The 16,587-nt window shown below is 37.8% G+C and overlaps 1 protein-coding gene across 8 annotated transcripts in view; it reads left to right on the top strand.

The window, feature by feature from the left end:
- DCAF6 (DDB1 and CUL4 associated factor 6) overlaps positions 1 to 16,587 on the top strand; it is a 139,019-nt gene that overhangs the window by 46,373 nt on the left and 76,059 nt on the right. For all 8 annotated transcript variants that reach the window (XM_045087772.1, XM_045087774.1, XM_045087777.1 and 5 more), the window contains exons 5-7: positions 5,366 to 5,479; positions 6,103 to 6,238; positions 9,660 to 9,874. In XM_045087772.1, the coding sequence (XP_044943707.1) occupies positions 5,366 to 5,479; positions 6,103 to 6,238; positions 9,660 to 9,874 (465 nt within the window). The remainder of the gene's footprint in view (positions 1 to 5,365; positions 5,480 to 6,102; positions 6,239 to 9,659; positions 9,875 to 16,587) is intronic.

Here is a 16,587-nt window from a genome sequence, read left to right as displayed (position 1 = left end):
GTTCCCTAGTGACGCCATCTGGTTCTGGGCTTTTTTTGGTTGGGATGTGTTTGATTACTGATTCAGTCTCCTTATTAGTTATAAGTTTGTTTAGACTGTTTATTTCTGGGAGCCTGGGGGGCTCAATTGATTGGTTAAGCATCTGCCTTCAGCTCAGGTCATGATCCCAGGGTACTGGGATCAAGGTCCGTATTAGGCTCCTTGCTCAATGGGGAGCCTACTTCTCCTTCTACCTCTGCCTGCTGTTCCCCCTGCTTGTGCTCTCTCTCTCTCTGTCAAATAAATAAAATCTTTTAAAAATTTTGTTTTATTTCTTCATGTTTTAGTTTTGGTATGTTGTATGTTTCTAGAAATGTATCCATTTCTTCTAGGTTTTTCCATGTGTTGTATAATTATTAGTACAAGTCTCTCTCTCTCTCTCTTTTTAGATTATTTATTTATTTGTTTGACAGACCAAGATCACAAGTAGGCGGAGAGGCAGGCAGAGGGGGGGGGAGCAGGCTCCCCACCGAGTGGAGAGCCTGATGAGGGGCTCGATCCCAGGACCCTGGGATCATGACCTGAGCCGAAGGCAGAGGCTTTAATCCACCGAGCCACCTAGGTGCCCCCATACAAGTCTGTTAAGGTGCTTTTTATTTCTGTGGCATAATTAGTAATATCTCCTCTTATCTCTTTCATTTCTGGCTTTTGTGAGTCTTTTTTTTTTTTTTTTCTTATTAGTCTAGGTAAGAGTTTGTCAATATTGAAGATATTTTTAAGAAACCAGCTTAGTTTCATTGATATGTTTTCTGTCTTCCATTTCCTTTATTTCTGCTTTAGTCTGTTACATCCTTCCTCTTCTAACTTGGGGTTTCATTTGTTGCTCTTCTGTTAGTTCTTTGAAGTGTATAAAGTTAGATTATTGATTTGAGATATTTTTTCTTTTCTTTTTTTTTTTTTTTTTTTTTACTATTTTATTTGTTTATTTGACAGAGAGAGAGATCACAAGTAGACAGAGCAGCAGGTAGAGAGAGGGGGGGATGCAGGCTCCCCACCAAGCAGAGAGCCCAATGCAGGGCCCGATCCCAGGACCCCGAGACTGTGACCAGAGCTGAAGGCAGAGACTCAACCCACTGAGCCACCCAGAAGCCCTCATCTTTTTTTTTTTTTTCCTAATGTAGGTGTTTACTGCTGTATACCTCCCACTTGGTAAGGTACTGTTTACATTGAAAGTAGTTACTAATAGGGAAGTACTTACTATTGATTGCCATTTTACTTTTATTTTCAGTACATCTTATACTGATTTTGGCACTCTTGTTTTTATGTTTCATCCTCCATCCCAGCACCCTGGGATCATAACCTGAGCCGAAGGCAGGTGCTTAACGAACTGAGCAGCCAGGTGCCCCTGTCTTTGACTTTTGACAGGTTGTCTGTAGTGTGTCTGAGTGTGGACCTCTTTGGGTTCAGCCTATTTAGAGTCCTTTTGAGCTTTCTGAGCGTGGATATCCATTTTCTTTGGGAAGATTTAGGAAGTTTTCTGCCATTATTTTTTCAAACAAGTGCTCTGCCCCTTTTTTTTCTCCATCTGAAACTTCCATATATTTTGCTTCCATATATATTACCTGTTTTGTCCTGTAAGTCCCTTAAGGTCTTCTTCACTTCTGCATTCTTCCTTTTTGTTCCTCTGACATGGTAATTCCAAAAGAGTTGTCTTCAAGTTTGCTGATTTTTCTTTCTGCTTGATCAAGCCTGATGTTGATTTCCTCTAGTGAGTTTTTAAAGTAATTATTATATTCTTCAGTCCCCAAATTTCCATTTGGTTCTTTTTTCCAGTTTTTTTGGTCATCGGTGATACTCTCTTTTTGTTCATGTGTCGTTTTCCTAGTTTCATTTAGTTGTTTGTGTTCTCTTGAAGTGCATTGAACTTCTTTAGGATAATTAATTTGTAAATTCTTAGGTAATTCATGCATCTTATTAGAGTCAGTTTCTGAAGCTATTTTGTTACCTTGATAGGGCTGTTACACTGTATCTTTGTGTGCCTTGGTATTTTGTTGTTACGATTTTTGTTCTAACTGGTTTTAGGCATTTTCATAAATGCTTTTTGACTTCAGTTTATTTATTTTTTTGAGGGAGAGAGTGCACGAGTAGGGTTGGGGAGGGCGATGGAGGGGCATAGGGAGGAGAGGGAATCCCAAGCAGGCTCCATGCTTAGCGTGGAACGTGCCTTGGGGCTCCATCTCACAACCCTGGAGTCATGACCTGATCCAAAATCAAGAGTCCACCGTTTAACCAACTGAGCTATGCAGGTGCCCGAAAGCTCTTTGAATTTATATTGTTATTAAAAGTCAGTGTTTTTGTAGGAGAGTGAGTTGAGGCTTTCTGTTCTGCAATCTTGCTCATATCACTCTTTCCATATGGATTTTACCCACCATCTTAAAATACTGGTTTTATTCCCCCATTGCTATTCAGCATGCCATTAACTGTAAATTAAGAGTTTCTATATGCATAGATCATTTCTGTACTCTATTTTGCACCATTGGTCTATTGGTATAGACCAAATATTGGTATATTTGTACCTTTTTAAGTACCAAATTGTTTTAATTGCCATAGCTTTGAAATGACTCTTGGTGTCTAATAGAGTACATTTTCTTGTTCCTACTACAAGAACATTTTGACTTCTTGATTTTTTGTGTTTCAGTATAACTTTTTAAAGCAGCATTTAGTTTCCAACAAAAAGTTTGCTGAAGGTTGGATTGTGATTATACTGAATTTAAAGATAAATTTAGGGCAAACTAATATCTTACAATTATTGTATATTCCAGTGAATGGGGATGATATATTTTTGTAACTATTAAGATTTTAATTTCTCTCACTAAAATATTTTATAATTTTTAGTGTGGCATTACAGTACAATTTTCCTTAAATTTTTTAAAGTATTTGATACTTTGGTACTGTTGTAAATGTTATCTTTTTAAGTATTTTAGTTTTTAAATGTTACTGGTATAAAAAATACAATCGACTTTATAATATTTTAAAACTAGTAGTCTTTTTATTCACTAATTGGTAATCATAATTCAACTATAGATTCTTTTGGATTTTCTGTCTACACAGTCATATCTTTTTTACATTATGACATTTTTCATTCTTTTATTTTCAAACCATATACCTTTTGCTTCTTTTTCTTGACTTATTACACTGGTTGGTACCTCAGTTATCTTTAAATGAAATGTTGATAGCATTGATTTAAAAAGAATACAATGTGGTAAGTTTTGACAATTTATTGTCCCTTGAAATCATTTGCATAGTCAAGGTAATGGATATATCCATTATATCCAAGAATTTCCTTATTCCCATTTTTATTCCCTCTCTTTTGTCCCTCCACATCCTTGGGAATGACTGATCTTTCAGTTACTGTGGATTCGTTTCTATTCTTTTTTGAAGAATTATATATGAATGAGATTATGTAATCAAACCATATGTATTCTTCCTTTGGTCTGATTTTTTTCACTTAGGATAATACTCATGTTTGAGATTCATTCATGTTGTTAAGAGTATCAGTAATTAACTTCTTATTTCTGAGTTATATTACTTTTTTTTTTTTTTTACATTTATTTATTTGACAGAGAGAAATCACAAGTAGACAGAGAGGCTGCCAGAGAGAGAGAGAGAGGGAAGCAAGCTCCCTGCTGAGCAGAGAGCCCGATGCGGGACTCGATCCCAGGACCCTGAGATCATGACCTGAGCCGAAGGCAGCGGCTTAATCCACTGAGCCACCCAGGCGCCCCCTTATATTCCTTTTTAAAGATCTATCACAGTTTCTTTATATTTCATTTTTGGATGGGCATTTGGGTTCTAGTTTTGGGCTGTTATAAATACAGCCGTTTTGTGTATTTGTACAAATGTCTTTGTATGGATTTGTACTTTCATTTATCTTTGGTAGTCATCTAGTAATGGAATGACTGAGTTATATTAGAAGTAGAAGTTTAACTTTTTAAGAAACTGCCGAACTGTTCCAGAGTGGTTGTATCATTTTATATTTCTGTGAGCAGTGCCCGACTGTTCCAGTTGTTCTGCATCCTTTTAACACTTGCTGTGGTCAGTCTTGTATTTTAGACATCCTAGTAGATACAGAGTGGAATCTCTCATGTTATGAACTTTTATTTCCCAATTATCTAATGATGTTGAGCATACCTTTCATGTGCTTATCATTTTTATGTATTTGGTGAATTGTCTGTTCAAATCTTCTCCCCATTGTTTTAGTGGTATATTCATTTCTCATTATTGAGTTTTGAGGGATTTTCAAGATATGTTTTGGATATTTTTCAGGTATGTGATTTATAATTTTTTCCTCCAAGTCAGCAGTTTTGTCTTCTCATTTTCTTAACATTGTCCTTCCAAAAGAAGCTCTAAATTTTCAGGAAGCCCATTTTACCAAAGTTCTTTGTTTTTATGGGCCAATGTTATATCTAAAAATCTTTTTTTAACCAAGAGTCACAAAGATTTTTTCCTAGAAGTTTTATATTTATGTTTTATACTTAGATCAATGATCCCTGTTTTTTTTTTTAAAGAAAGTATGAAATATTGCTTGAGGTTCATTATTTTGCCTATGGGTATCCAGTTTTCTGACACTGTTCTTTCTCCACCGAGTTTTCATTGCACCATTATCATAAATCATTTGGCCATATGTATTTTCATCTATTTTTGATCAGTACCTATTCTCTTCCAATGATTTATTATTAAGCCTCCATCACACTATGTTAATTTCTGTAGTTATAGTAACTCTTAAAGCCAGGAGTATAAGTCCTTTGTTCTTCTTTTGCAACATTACTTAAGGTATTTTAGGTCTTTTGTGTTTCCACAGGAATTTGATAATCAAATTGTAATTTGTGCTGAAAATCCTGCTGGAATTTATTTCAAATCTATATATCAGTTTAGGGAGAAGTGATGATATTAAATTTCTCAGTCAGTGAACACAGTTTATCTCCTGTTATTTAGGACTTTAATTTTATTCAGTAATGTTTTATAATTTTCATTGTTATGTGTCTTTTATGTCCTTAAGCATTTTATATTTTTCATGTTATTATAAATGTTATTATTTTTAAATTTTCAGTTTCTAATGATTTTGTTGCCATAGTATAGACATACCATTGATTTTCATATATTGACCTTGTATCCTGCAGCTCTTCTAAATTTACTTATTCTAATACTTATTTTTTAAAAAATTAATTACATAAAATTTTCTGTTTAGATGATCAGATCGTCTATAAATATGAAAACAATTTTACTTCTTTATTTTTTCCTTAATTTTTAAGTAATAGTAGTATCTTTCAAAGACATTTGTGTAAATGTTTAATAACATTACCTGTACTTTGATTTCCATCTACAGATTATGACTGTGCCCAATGACCCATATACTTTCCTCTCTTGTGGTGAAGATGGAACTGTTCGGTGGTTTGATACACGTATCAAAACTAGCTGCAGAAAAGAAGATTGCAAAGATGTAAGAATCAAATTTTTATATAAATGACCAAAAAAACTAAGATAAAAATTAAAATTGGACATTAAGTATCTCTGGGTTATAAGATTATGGGTGAATTTGATTGTATTAAATTTTGTTGATCTAGTGTAATTACTCTGTGTTTTAGTCTTATATTTGGGAATAATTTTTATTTTGTCTCTTCAGAATGCAATTTGCATTACTCATGTATTGTTTGTTTTTTCAACCACGAATTAAATATATATTTCATATTTTGGTTGTTTCATAAGGTAAATGTACAATATTGTATTAGAAGTCAGTATTAGAGTTGTGTAGGAAACTGCAAAGAAAAAAAGAATTTGCCTTAGAGTAATAAACTCCCGAGAAGGAATATTGACTGAGTATATTTATTTTGGCTTCACAGAAGCCGATGTTTTTGGAAAACTGATAGAAATCTGAAAAATAAAGAAAACCATGTTGTTTTTCCTTCTCATTATCAAACCGAGTTAGGATTTCTGAGAATGGTTATTTTCTTCTAGTTAAAAGGAAAATGTTTTACATGTTAAAATATTTCACAGTTTTAAATCTTTAGAGTAGCCTCTCTACAGCAGTACTGTGTGTGACTGGTGGTGTACAATCTTTCTTAGGATATTCTAATTAACTGCCGACGCGCTGCCACATCTGTCGCTATTTGCCCTCCGACACCGTATTACCTTGCTGTCGGCTGTTCAGATAGCTCAGTACGGATATATGATCGGCGAATGCTGGGCACAAGAGCCACAGGTAAAAAGCTGTATATTAGAGAAAATATAAGATTCTGTCAGCTCAAAGAATAAACCTTTATGACATATTTGCAATTTTAAGGTTTCATTAGTTTCATAAAATTCATTAAATACAATGTGTTTAAGCAATATGGATTATTAGAAAGAACGACATTTTACTAGAGCGCCTGGGTGGCTCACCCAGTTAAGCATCGGACTTTTTTTTTAAAGGACAGAGAGAGTCCTTTTTTTTTAAAGGACTTATCAGGACAGAGAGAGAGAGACAGTACAGGCGGGGCAAGCAGCAGAGAAAGGGAGAAGACGACTCCCCGATGACCATGGAGCCTGAAGTGGGACTTGATCCCAGGACCCTGGGATCATGACCTGATCCGAAGGCAAGATGCTTAACCAGCAGAGCCACCCAGGTGTCCCAAGCATCTGACTCGATTTCAGCTCAGGTCTTGATCTCAAGGTCATGAGTTCAAGCCCCACACTGGTCTCCATACTGGGCATGGAGCATACATGCATACATATATATGTACATAAAAATGGCATTTTATGAAGTTTTTATGACCCTATCCAGGTGATACTTCTGCAGTTTATCACTTTAAAAAATTTTAACAGTTGATGTATTAATTTCCTAGAGCTGTCATAACAAATTACCACCCATTTCTGGGGGTTAGATGTCTAAAATCAAGGTGTTAAAGGTTTTCTGTCAATGGCACTCAGGAAGACTCTTGCATGCTTCTGTCCTAGCTTGTGGTGATTGCTGACAACTTTAGCTTTTATTTATTTATTATTATTTTTAAAAAGGCTGATTTTTTTTTTTCTTAAAGATTTTATTTATTTATTTGACACAGAGAGATCACAAGTAGGCAGAGAGGCAGGCAGAGAGAGAGGGGAAGCAGGCTCCCTGCTGAGCAGAGAGCCCGATGCGGGACTCGATCCCAGGACCCTGAGATCATGACCTGAGCTGAAGGCAGAGGCTTAACCCACTGAACCACCCAGGCATCCCTAAAAAGATTGATTGATTGATTGATTAGTGAGAGAGAGCACAGAGGGAGAGTATGAGGGAGACATCAACTCTTTCCACACTGATCAGAGAGCCCAACGTAAGACTCGATCCCAGGATCTTGAGATCAGGGCCCAAGCCAAAGGCGGACACCCAACCAACTTGAGCCACCCAGGCACCCCCAATTTTAACTTTTTTTTTTTTTAAGATTTTATTTATTTATCAGAGAGAGAGGGGGAGAGAGCGAGCACAGGCAGACAGAATGGCAGGCAGAGGCAGAGGGAGAAGCAGGCTCCCTGCTGAGCAAGGAGCCCGACGTGGGACTCGATCCCAGGACGCTGGGATCATGACCTGAGCCGAAGGCAGCTGCTTAACCAACTGAGCCACCCAGGCGTCCCCAATTTTAACTTTTAAATGTTTCCTTTCACTCTCTGCTTCCACATGTACATGCTATCCTTTCCTGTGTTGTATCTGAATCCACATTTTTCTCTTATTAGGACACCCGTCATATTGGATCTAGGGCCCACCCTAATGCAATATGACCTCATGACATCTGCAAAGACCTTATTTCCAAATATTCCAGAATCATTCTGAGTGCTAGATGGACATGAATTTGTGGGGGAACACTATCAGCCCAGAACACTTGGCTCTCCTCATTTCTCTTTGTGGTAGAGAGGAGAGTTAGGGAAGAATAGTGGGTACGTGGCACCTGTTCACGCCCAGTTTAAGCCCTGTTAAGTACTGTTGCTGCTGCTGCTGCAGCCCTGAAGTTGAATCTTTCTTAAACTCCTCATTTGCTTCTCATTCCATTGTGGAATGAAACTGCCTCTGGAATATTCCTTTTAAAGCCAGCTTATTAGTGTTTTCTTATAAGGGAAGGCCAGGATTATATACCCACACACCCAGCAAATACACCTACATCTGTATATTTTCACATACTCTATATTGCTAAAAATAAAAGTGGTGTTGGCCAGAAACTAACAGTCTTAATCTCAGTGTTAGTTTATATCCAGTAAAAATTGACTCAGGGTACCGAAATGAGAAGACTAGGTTGGGGGTGCCTGGGTGGCTCAGTTGGTCATCGACTCTTGGTTTCAGTTCATGTCATGATCTCAGGGACGTGAGATTGAGCCCTGAGTTGGGCTCCGTGCTGGGCATGGAGACTCTCTCTCTCCCTCTCCCCTCTCCCCTGCCCCCAATCGTGTGCACATTCTCTTAAAAAAAAAAGATTAAAAAGGAAGAGTAGGTGGTTTTTGGGGATGGGGTTGGTTTGTTTTTTGGAACTGTGGTTGAGAAATCTTACCTATTTGGATATGCACTTTTAGGGGAAACAGTAGTAATATAAGGTGAAATTCTAGGCTAAATTAATATTTTTCAACAGTGGGACACAACTGACATTTTGGGTAGGACAAGACCTTGTGCAGTAGGTCTCCTTATACAGTTTTGTGGGACTCTTAGAATTTAACATTCCCAGACCTCAGGGGGCACAAAATGCCAGTTGGACCCCTCCCTATCATATCATATTATATTATATTGATGACTGCCAAAATTAAAGCTGGAATACTGCCCCTACTCTGTCATTTTAAAAGAGGAAAATTTCATGACAATCAAAAATCTTTTAAAAAGCATAGGGCTGAGGGGCGCCTGCGTAGCTCAGTCGTTAAGCCTCTGCCTTTGGCTCAGGTCATGGTCTCAGGGTCCTGGGATCGAGCCCCGCATAGGGCTCTCTGCTCAGCAGGGAGCCTGCTTCTCCCACCCCCCGCCCCGCCTGCCTCTCTGCTTACTTGTGATCTCTCTTTCTGTCAAATAAATAAATAAAATCTAAAAAAACAAAAAAGACATAGGGGTGCGTGGCTGGCTTAGTCGGAAGAGCATGTACCTCTTGATCTCAGGGTCATGAATTTGAGCCCCACGTTGACTATAGAGGTTACTAAGAAAAATAAATAAATAAACTAAAAGAACTTTTTCTAACCTAAAGCAAAAGGTAAATAATTTTAAAGGGAAAATGCACAATTTTATCTAGTATGCTAGTAATAAATATAAGCTCACCTATTTATATTGTAAAAATTATATTATCTTCATTGGAGGAAAATTTTTGGAAGGTGATTTAGTGTAACCTATAATCACAAATAATTTTAATTGATTAAATAACTTGTATTTCAAATAAAACATTTATGTAATCTATAAAATATTTATATAATCTGTGTAATTCCAGTCACTCGGGAAATTTTTTTTGAAGCTACGTAACCTTCATACTATATTCTTTATTATTTTGTTATAAAATTAGGCTATTAAGAAAAGAGCCTTTCCTAGAAATAGAATATGATAGTTTGGATTTTATATTGCTACATTAAATCACATATCTCATAATTCGGATTTTTTAAAACGTTTTTCTTAAAAAATGTATACAACTTCCTGTTTTTTTATTTAGGGAATTATGCAGGTCGAGGAACTACTGGAATGGTTGCCCGTTTTATCCCTTCCCATCTTAATAATAAGTCCTGCAGGGTGACATCGCTGTGTTACAGTGAAGATGGCAGAGAGATTCTTGTTAGTTACTCTTCAGATTACATATATCTTTTTGACCCGAAAGATGATACAGCGCGAGAACTTAAGACTCCTTCTGCGGAAGAAAGAAGAGAAGAGGTAAGATTGTTCAAAGCCGTGTTCTTCATTCCGTTCAGAAACATGAATTTAGTGACTCCTGGGACTTGAAGGCCTTCAAAAAATAGAATTGATTTTCAAGGTATTTATAGTCTAGGTTTTGTAGAAGGGCACAAGTGTACATGAAAGGGGCTAATCATTGAGGATAAAGCTCTAGAAGAAAGTCTTGTGAAATATTTTTAAAGAGAAAATATTTAATAGCAAAATGTTTTTCTAATTTTATGGCGGCACAGCAGCGAGCAAGAAATATCAGTAGTTCTAACAGTCGTATAAAAAACAATTAAAACAATAAAAGCTGGATGTTGAAACTCAAAATGAGACTAAATGTTTATGTTTATACACCAATAGGCGTTTTGTTACCATTTACTATTCAGATGTGGACAGTGATCCCCTTCTCTGTCATAGTTAAGAACTAGTAACATACCTCCCTAAGTGCATTTTACAAAATACATGTAAATAAGTGAGAAAAAGTTAAGTTAAAGTACACATATGCACACATACACACACAATGGTGAGAGGAGGGAATTGTTGTCCATATATGAATAGTAAATGGTAATAGGTAAAATCCTGTTGGTGAGCATAAACATTTAGTCTAACTGAAGTTTATATATTGCATTTTCTAATTATTATATATAGATCTATATACTAGGAAACTAGGCAACTCTGAAATAGTGAACCATTGGGGTACCTTGCAGGTTCAGTCAGAGGAGCATGTGACTCTTGATTTTGAAGTTGTGGGTTCAAGTCCCACACTGGGTATAGAGATTACTTAAAAATACAATTTTAAGGGACGCCTGGGTGGCTCAGTTGGTTAAGCAGCTGCCTTCGGCTCAGGTCATGATCCCAGCGTCCTGGAATCGAGTCCCGCATCCGGCTCCTTGCTCTGCAGGGAGCCTGCTTCTCCCTCTGACTCTGCCTTCCACTCTGTCTGCCTATGCTCGCTCTCGCTCGCTCTCTCTCTGACAAATAAATAAATAAAATCTTTAAAAAAAAAATACAATTTTAAAAAAATAAAATAGCAAACCATCTTCTTATTTATAAAAGGCAAAAACCAGAAATAATATATCCTTGAAGTATGCAGCAATAGAAAAATGTTTGTTGTAACCCATTTAGCTTCTTTCTCCAATATATTTTTTACTTTTTTTTTTCCTCCAATGTCCTATGTTTAATCACTACTGTTTGGCTTGTAAATGTTTTTGAAATTAACTGTTGCTTTACTATTATTAGTGACTTTTTGGTATTGGACCAACTCCTACTAGTGTACATATTTTAAAGGTAGTAAAGAAGAAAATTTTCTGATTCTTGTGATACACAAAACTCTATCCGGTTGTTATAATTGCAGATTAGTCTGTAATATTAGGGAAAAATCAGGACATCTTTATAAATATTCTTAGAATTTTAAATTTTCCGGTGTATTTAAGTGAATTAGAAAATTGACAAAGAAAATGGGATGCTGGCTAATGAAGGCTATTTTTGAGTTTATTGGTTTTATTGAAAACGAGACCTGCTGTTGCATTTTGTTGCTGCTGTGTAATTCCTCTTGAGACCTGTGCTCCAGCTTTCTGACTCTTACATAATGAAAGCTGGAAGTGCAGAAATGTTTTAAGTGGGCCAGCCAGCTTTTGTACCATAGAATACTGAGCCAAAATATGTTTGCATAATCAGAGTGAATGAGGCTGAGTCATGAACACTTGGTTTTCTGAACATGGTTTTCTTGGTATTCTTTGCTGAATCAACTAAATTAAGAAAAATAATTCTGAAAAAGTATTATAATTATAAAAATAAATCATGCTTAGTATAATAAACTAAGAAATTCACAGGTATATATAGAAGAAGAAATTAGTTGTCAGTATCCTTAAGCTTACCACCTTTTCTTCAGTGTTTCATGCTAAAAATCCTTGACAGTAGTGTTCAGACACACTCAACTCACCAGATATTTATTGAATATCTACTTTACTAGGTCCTGTAGAAATTTAAGAAACTCAAGGATGACGTTGACAAAGACATTGCCTCTCACTCAGGAATTTACAGTTTAGTGGAAATAAAGATATAAAAACATGAATATGTAAAACTTAATTGAATTATAGAGCAAAGGAAGGAATAATGTATTTTGATTGGAGATGTAATAATGATTGAAAAGGATTTTAAAATTTGAATCAAAGTTTCACACAATGATTTTTTCTTATGTTTTGATGCTTGTTCCCTTCACCAAATTAAGGAAATTCTCTGTTTTAATTTGCAGTGATACACCTCTGCCCTTCTCTCTTTCTTCTCTTTCTGGGATCCCAATTATTCTAATATTGTTTTGTCTTATGTTATCACTTCTCTCTCGCATTCTCCCCTTGTGGTCCAGCAGTTGTTTGTATGTCTTTTGCTCAGCTTCTTTATTCTCCATCATTTGGTCTTCTGTATCACTAATTCTCTCTTCTGCCTCATTCATCCTAGCAGTAAGAGCCTTCCTTTTTTATTGTACCTCATTAATAGCTTTTTTTCTTTCAACTTGGTTAGATTTTAGTCCTTTTTATCTCCAGAAAGGGGTTTTATTTCTCCAGAAAGGGATTCTCTAATATCTTCCATGCTTTTTTTGAGCCCAGCTAGCACCTTGATAATTGTTATTCTGAACTCTAGTTCTGACATATTACTAATGTCTGTATTGATTAGGTCCCTACCTGTCAGTACTGCCTCTTCTTTTTTTTTTTTTTTTTTTGGTGGTGAGTTTTTCCACCTTGTCATTTTATCCAGATAAGAGTAGGTGAATGACAGGGGCGCCTGGATGGCTCAGTGGGTTAAGCCTCTGCCTTCGACTCAGGTCATCATCTCAGCTCCTGGGATCGAGCCCCGCATCAGGCTCTCTGGTCAGCAGGGAGCCCATTTCCCCCCTCTCTCTCTGACCGGCCTTCTGCCTACTTGTGATCTCTGTCAAATAAATAAAATCATTAAAAAAGGGGGGGGGATACATGAATGAGAGAACAAAATACTAAAAGGGTAGGAATGACCCCAGAAAAATATACACGAAGCAAATCAGAAGAGACCCAAAACCAGTGGGGGTTGGGGGGAAGGTAGAGGGGGAACAAAAGGAAAAAATATATATATATGACTGATAAATAGAGCCACACACTTGATTTTGGATGTATTTTGGTCTGTTAGAATAAACTACCTCCCAAAATTTTAAAGAAAGAAAAACTTATATATATACAAAATAAGGGTAAACATGATAAAGGGATAGAGTATAACTGTAAAGGTGAATATTTAAAAAGATACTAAAAAAGGAATTGATAAGTTGTTTGAAAAAAGAAAAAAAAGGAAAGAATGTGATCAGGCTGGAGATTAGAACTAAGCCATGCACTTGATTTAGGGTATGTTTTGATCATTTAGAAGAAACTATCCCAAAATTCTACAGAAAAAAAGGCTAGATGTATACAAAAAATAAGGTAATACAATGAAGGGAGACCTTATGACTATTACAACGAAAATTACATAAGATTTTTAAGAAAAGGCATTGTTAAGATAAAATAGTTTAAAACGTTAAAGCAGGAAAGAGGAATAATTTTATAAGGTAGAATGAGAAAAAATAAAATTGAAAAAATTTAACTTTGAAAGAATATAGGATCATGGGGAAAAAAACTCATGAATTCCATGTGTTGCCTTCCCCTACTTCTGGAGTTCCGCAATCTCATTGATTGGTGAACTTGTTTTGGCTGGATGTTCTTGCTGATCTTCTTGGGGAGGGGCCTGTTGCTGTGATTCTCAAATGATTTTGCTTGAGGCAGAATTGTATAGCCCCTGCCAGGGGCTGGGCTAAGCAATCTGCCTCGGTTCGCACTTGGAGCTTGTGTTCCCTGAACACTTCCAGTGTGGTAGCCACCCAGTCTCTGGCTCGGAGGAGCCAAGAGCTCAGGGCCCCGCTCCTCATTGCTCTCTCAGAGAACAATCAGTCAGTGCCTCCCATCTCCCTGGTCTCCGGCCGTGCTCTGAGTTCCCCCAGCCTGTAACAGAGCATTTGTCACTGGTGCATGGCCCCGTTTGGAGTCTCCAAACCCAGCAGATTCCTGCTCTGTGTTCCTGGGATGCTCCTACCAGAGGAAGGACGGGGTCTCCCCAGGTCTGTCACTTATGGGGTCCCTGCTGAAAGAGCAGTGGTCCGAATGTGCCTCAGATCATGGCTTAAGGTCACCCCGAGCTGAGGACCGATGCCTTGGCTCCGTCTCTGCAGCCAGTTTCCCCGCTCTGACACCTGGGAGATCTGCCGCACTCGGACACCCCCTGATCCTTTTGTGACCCTGTGGGTCCTGAGACAACACTGTACTCATGTGGGCTCCACCCCCCACTTAGCCTCTGGGGCGACGTCCATCAGTGGAGCAGACTTCTTCTAAAGGTCCCGATTTTGTTTTCGGCTGCTCCAGCCTCTCCGGGAGCCGGCCCTTCCCCCTGCGGTTTATGTTCCTGTGGCTTCGGATTCTCTTCCCCACATGTCCTACCTTCTGGAAGGTGGTTGATTTTCTGTTCCTAGAATTGCTGCTGTTCTTCTCTTCGATCTCCCGCTGTGCTTGTTGGTGTTCCGAATGGTTTGATAACTGTCTAGCTGATCTCCTGGCACCTGATGATATCTTGGTCTCCTACTCCGACATATTGCTGCAAAACCTTTTTTCTTAATTCTTAATCCTGTAATAATTTCTCTTTCATTTTTTCCCTTCTTTAGTATTTTTTTGTACTCAATTTTCGTAAATTTCTCATTGCCTTTATTTTTGTATTCCTTTTTTCTTTTTGTTGTCTTTGCTGTCTTTTCCTCTAATTAATCTATTTTACATTTTCTGTACCTGCCCCACTCCAGTCATGGACTACTTTGTTGAATCCAGTTTCTCATTTTCTCCTGACCCCATGGTTTGTGCCGAAACTACATATCCCAGATCTGTAGTACTACTTCCCATTCCGACTGTCATTACTAGCCTGATCCAAGACCTCACTCCCTTTCCTACATTACTGTAGTCGCTTTTAACCAGCTCCCCTACTTGTCCTTTAGCTACGTAGTGGCCCATTAATCCTTTAAAACCAAGTCAAGTTATGCTACTCTGATCAGTGCTCCCAGGTGGCTCTCCATCTCCTCAAAGCAAAATGAAGGTCCTGTCAGTGGCTTCAAGTGCTTATGTCCCGCGATTCGGTGACTTCTGCTGTTCTGTCAGCACTCTACTCGCTGCAGCGGCCTCTGCTGACTTATTCAGGCAGCTGCAGCATGTGTCTTCCTTATAGCATCTGTGTTTACTGCACTTGAAATGGTCTTCCTGTACATCTGGATTTTATTTTCTCTTAGCTATTTTTAGATATTTGCCCTTGTCCATTCTCAGCGAGGCCCTGCTTCACCACCATGTTTAAAGTCACAGCCTTTAACGGCCTGGTAATGCCCAACTCCTTTGTCTACTTAAATTTTTTCCCCATAACACTTTACACTTTCTTTGTGTGTTTTACTTTTTTATCACGTATTGTTCACCTACTCTACTAGTTAATAAACTGTGACATTGGGGTTTTTGTATGATTTACCCATTGATCTTTTCCTAATGCCTGGAGTAGTGCCTGTCACATAGAAGGTGCTCAGAAGAGTCTTTCTTGAATGACTGAATTAGTGCTTGTAGCATTTTCAGTATTCTTTTTTTTAAAGATTTTACTGATTTATTTGACAGACAGAGATCACAAGTAGGCAGAGAGAGAGAGAGAGGAGGAAGCAGGCTCCCAGCTAAGCAGAGAGCCCGATGCGGGGCTCAATCCCAGGACCCTGGGATCATGACCTGAGCCGAAGGCAGAGGCTTTAGCCCACTGAGCCACCCAGGTGCCCCCATTTTCATTATTCTTGAGTAGGTTATTTTCCTTGTCTCAAAATCTCAAAGTTGTAACTGTTTTTAACTTGAAGATCTCGTTCCAGAAATAATTGTTGAGGTTATGACACTAGCTATTTGCTTGTATAATATACAGTTCCTCTCTGAAAACTACGGAGCAGAGTCCTTCTCTATTCTAAATATAGTTCACATACAGAGTGAGGCCCTCTGGTTCTGGAGATGATTATCTGTGTAAGATTTTGGCCAGTTGCCACACGAGGCTTCCTCTAGTCTTCTGATTGCTCCCAGTCACACTTGTGGCTTCCTGTGCACATTTGCTATTCTCTGTTGCTTCTAGCCATACTTATATACTTGGGGAATTTGTGAGGGTTTTTTACCCTCTCTCTTCTTTCCTGAGGATGTAGACTCCCCCCCCCCCCCCCCCCCCCCGTCTTGCTGCTTAGTATGGTTTCCAGGAGAAAACAAAATTCGCAGCTGAGCTGTCTCTAAGTTTCTATCAAAATCTGCTTAATTGTGAGGGAAAAGAAAATCAATGAATGTTATGTTAAAAAATAAAAATAAAGGGAGTGATCCACAAAATGAGGGAAAGTGTTTATGCATCATATATTTGATTTACGATTTAGAATCTAGTAACCAAAATATATCAAAACCACAGTGTGGTACCACTTTGCACTTACTAGGTTGGCTAAAATTTTTTTAAAAAGTCAGTAACAGTGTTGATAAAGGACGTGGAATAACTGGTGCTTTCACACATTGCTGATAGTAGTGTAAAATGGTGCAGCTGCTTTGAAAAACAGTTTGGCAATTCCTCAAAAGTTAAATATAGAGTTATCACAAGATCCAGCAATTCCATTTCTAAATACATAC

This window comes from Mustela putorius, unplaced genomic scaffold (genome assembly GCF_011764305.1).
Source record: "Mustela putorius furo isolate JIRA1106 unplaced genomic scaffold, ASM1176430v1.1 tig00001451_pilon_pilon_pilon, whole genome shotgun sequence".
Classification (NCBI taxonomy): domain Eukaryota; kingdom Metazoa; phylum Chordata; class Mammalia; order Carnivora; family Mustelidae; genus Mustela; species Mustela putorius.
Note: the sequence above shows the minus strand (reverse complement) of the source record. Positions and strands in the feature narration are given on the sequence as shown.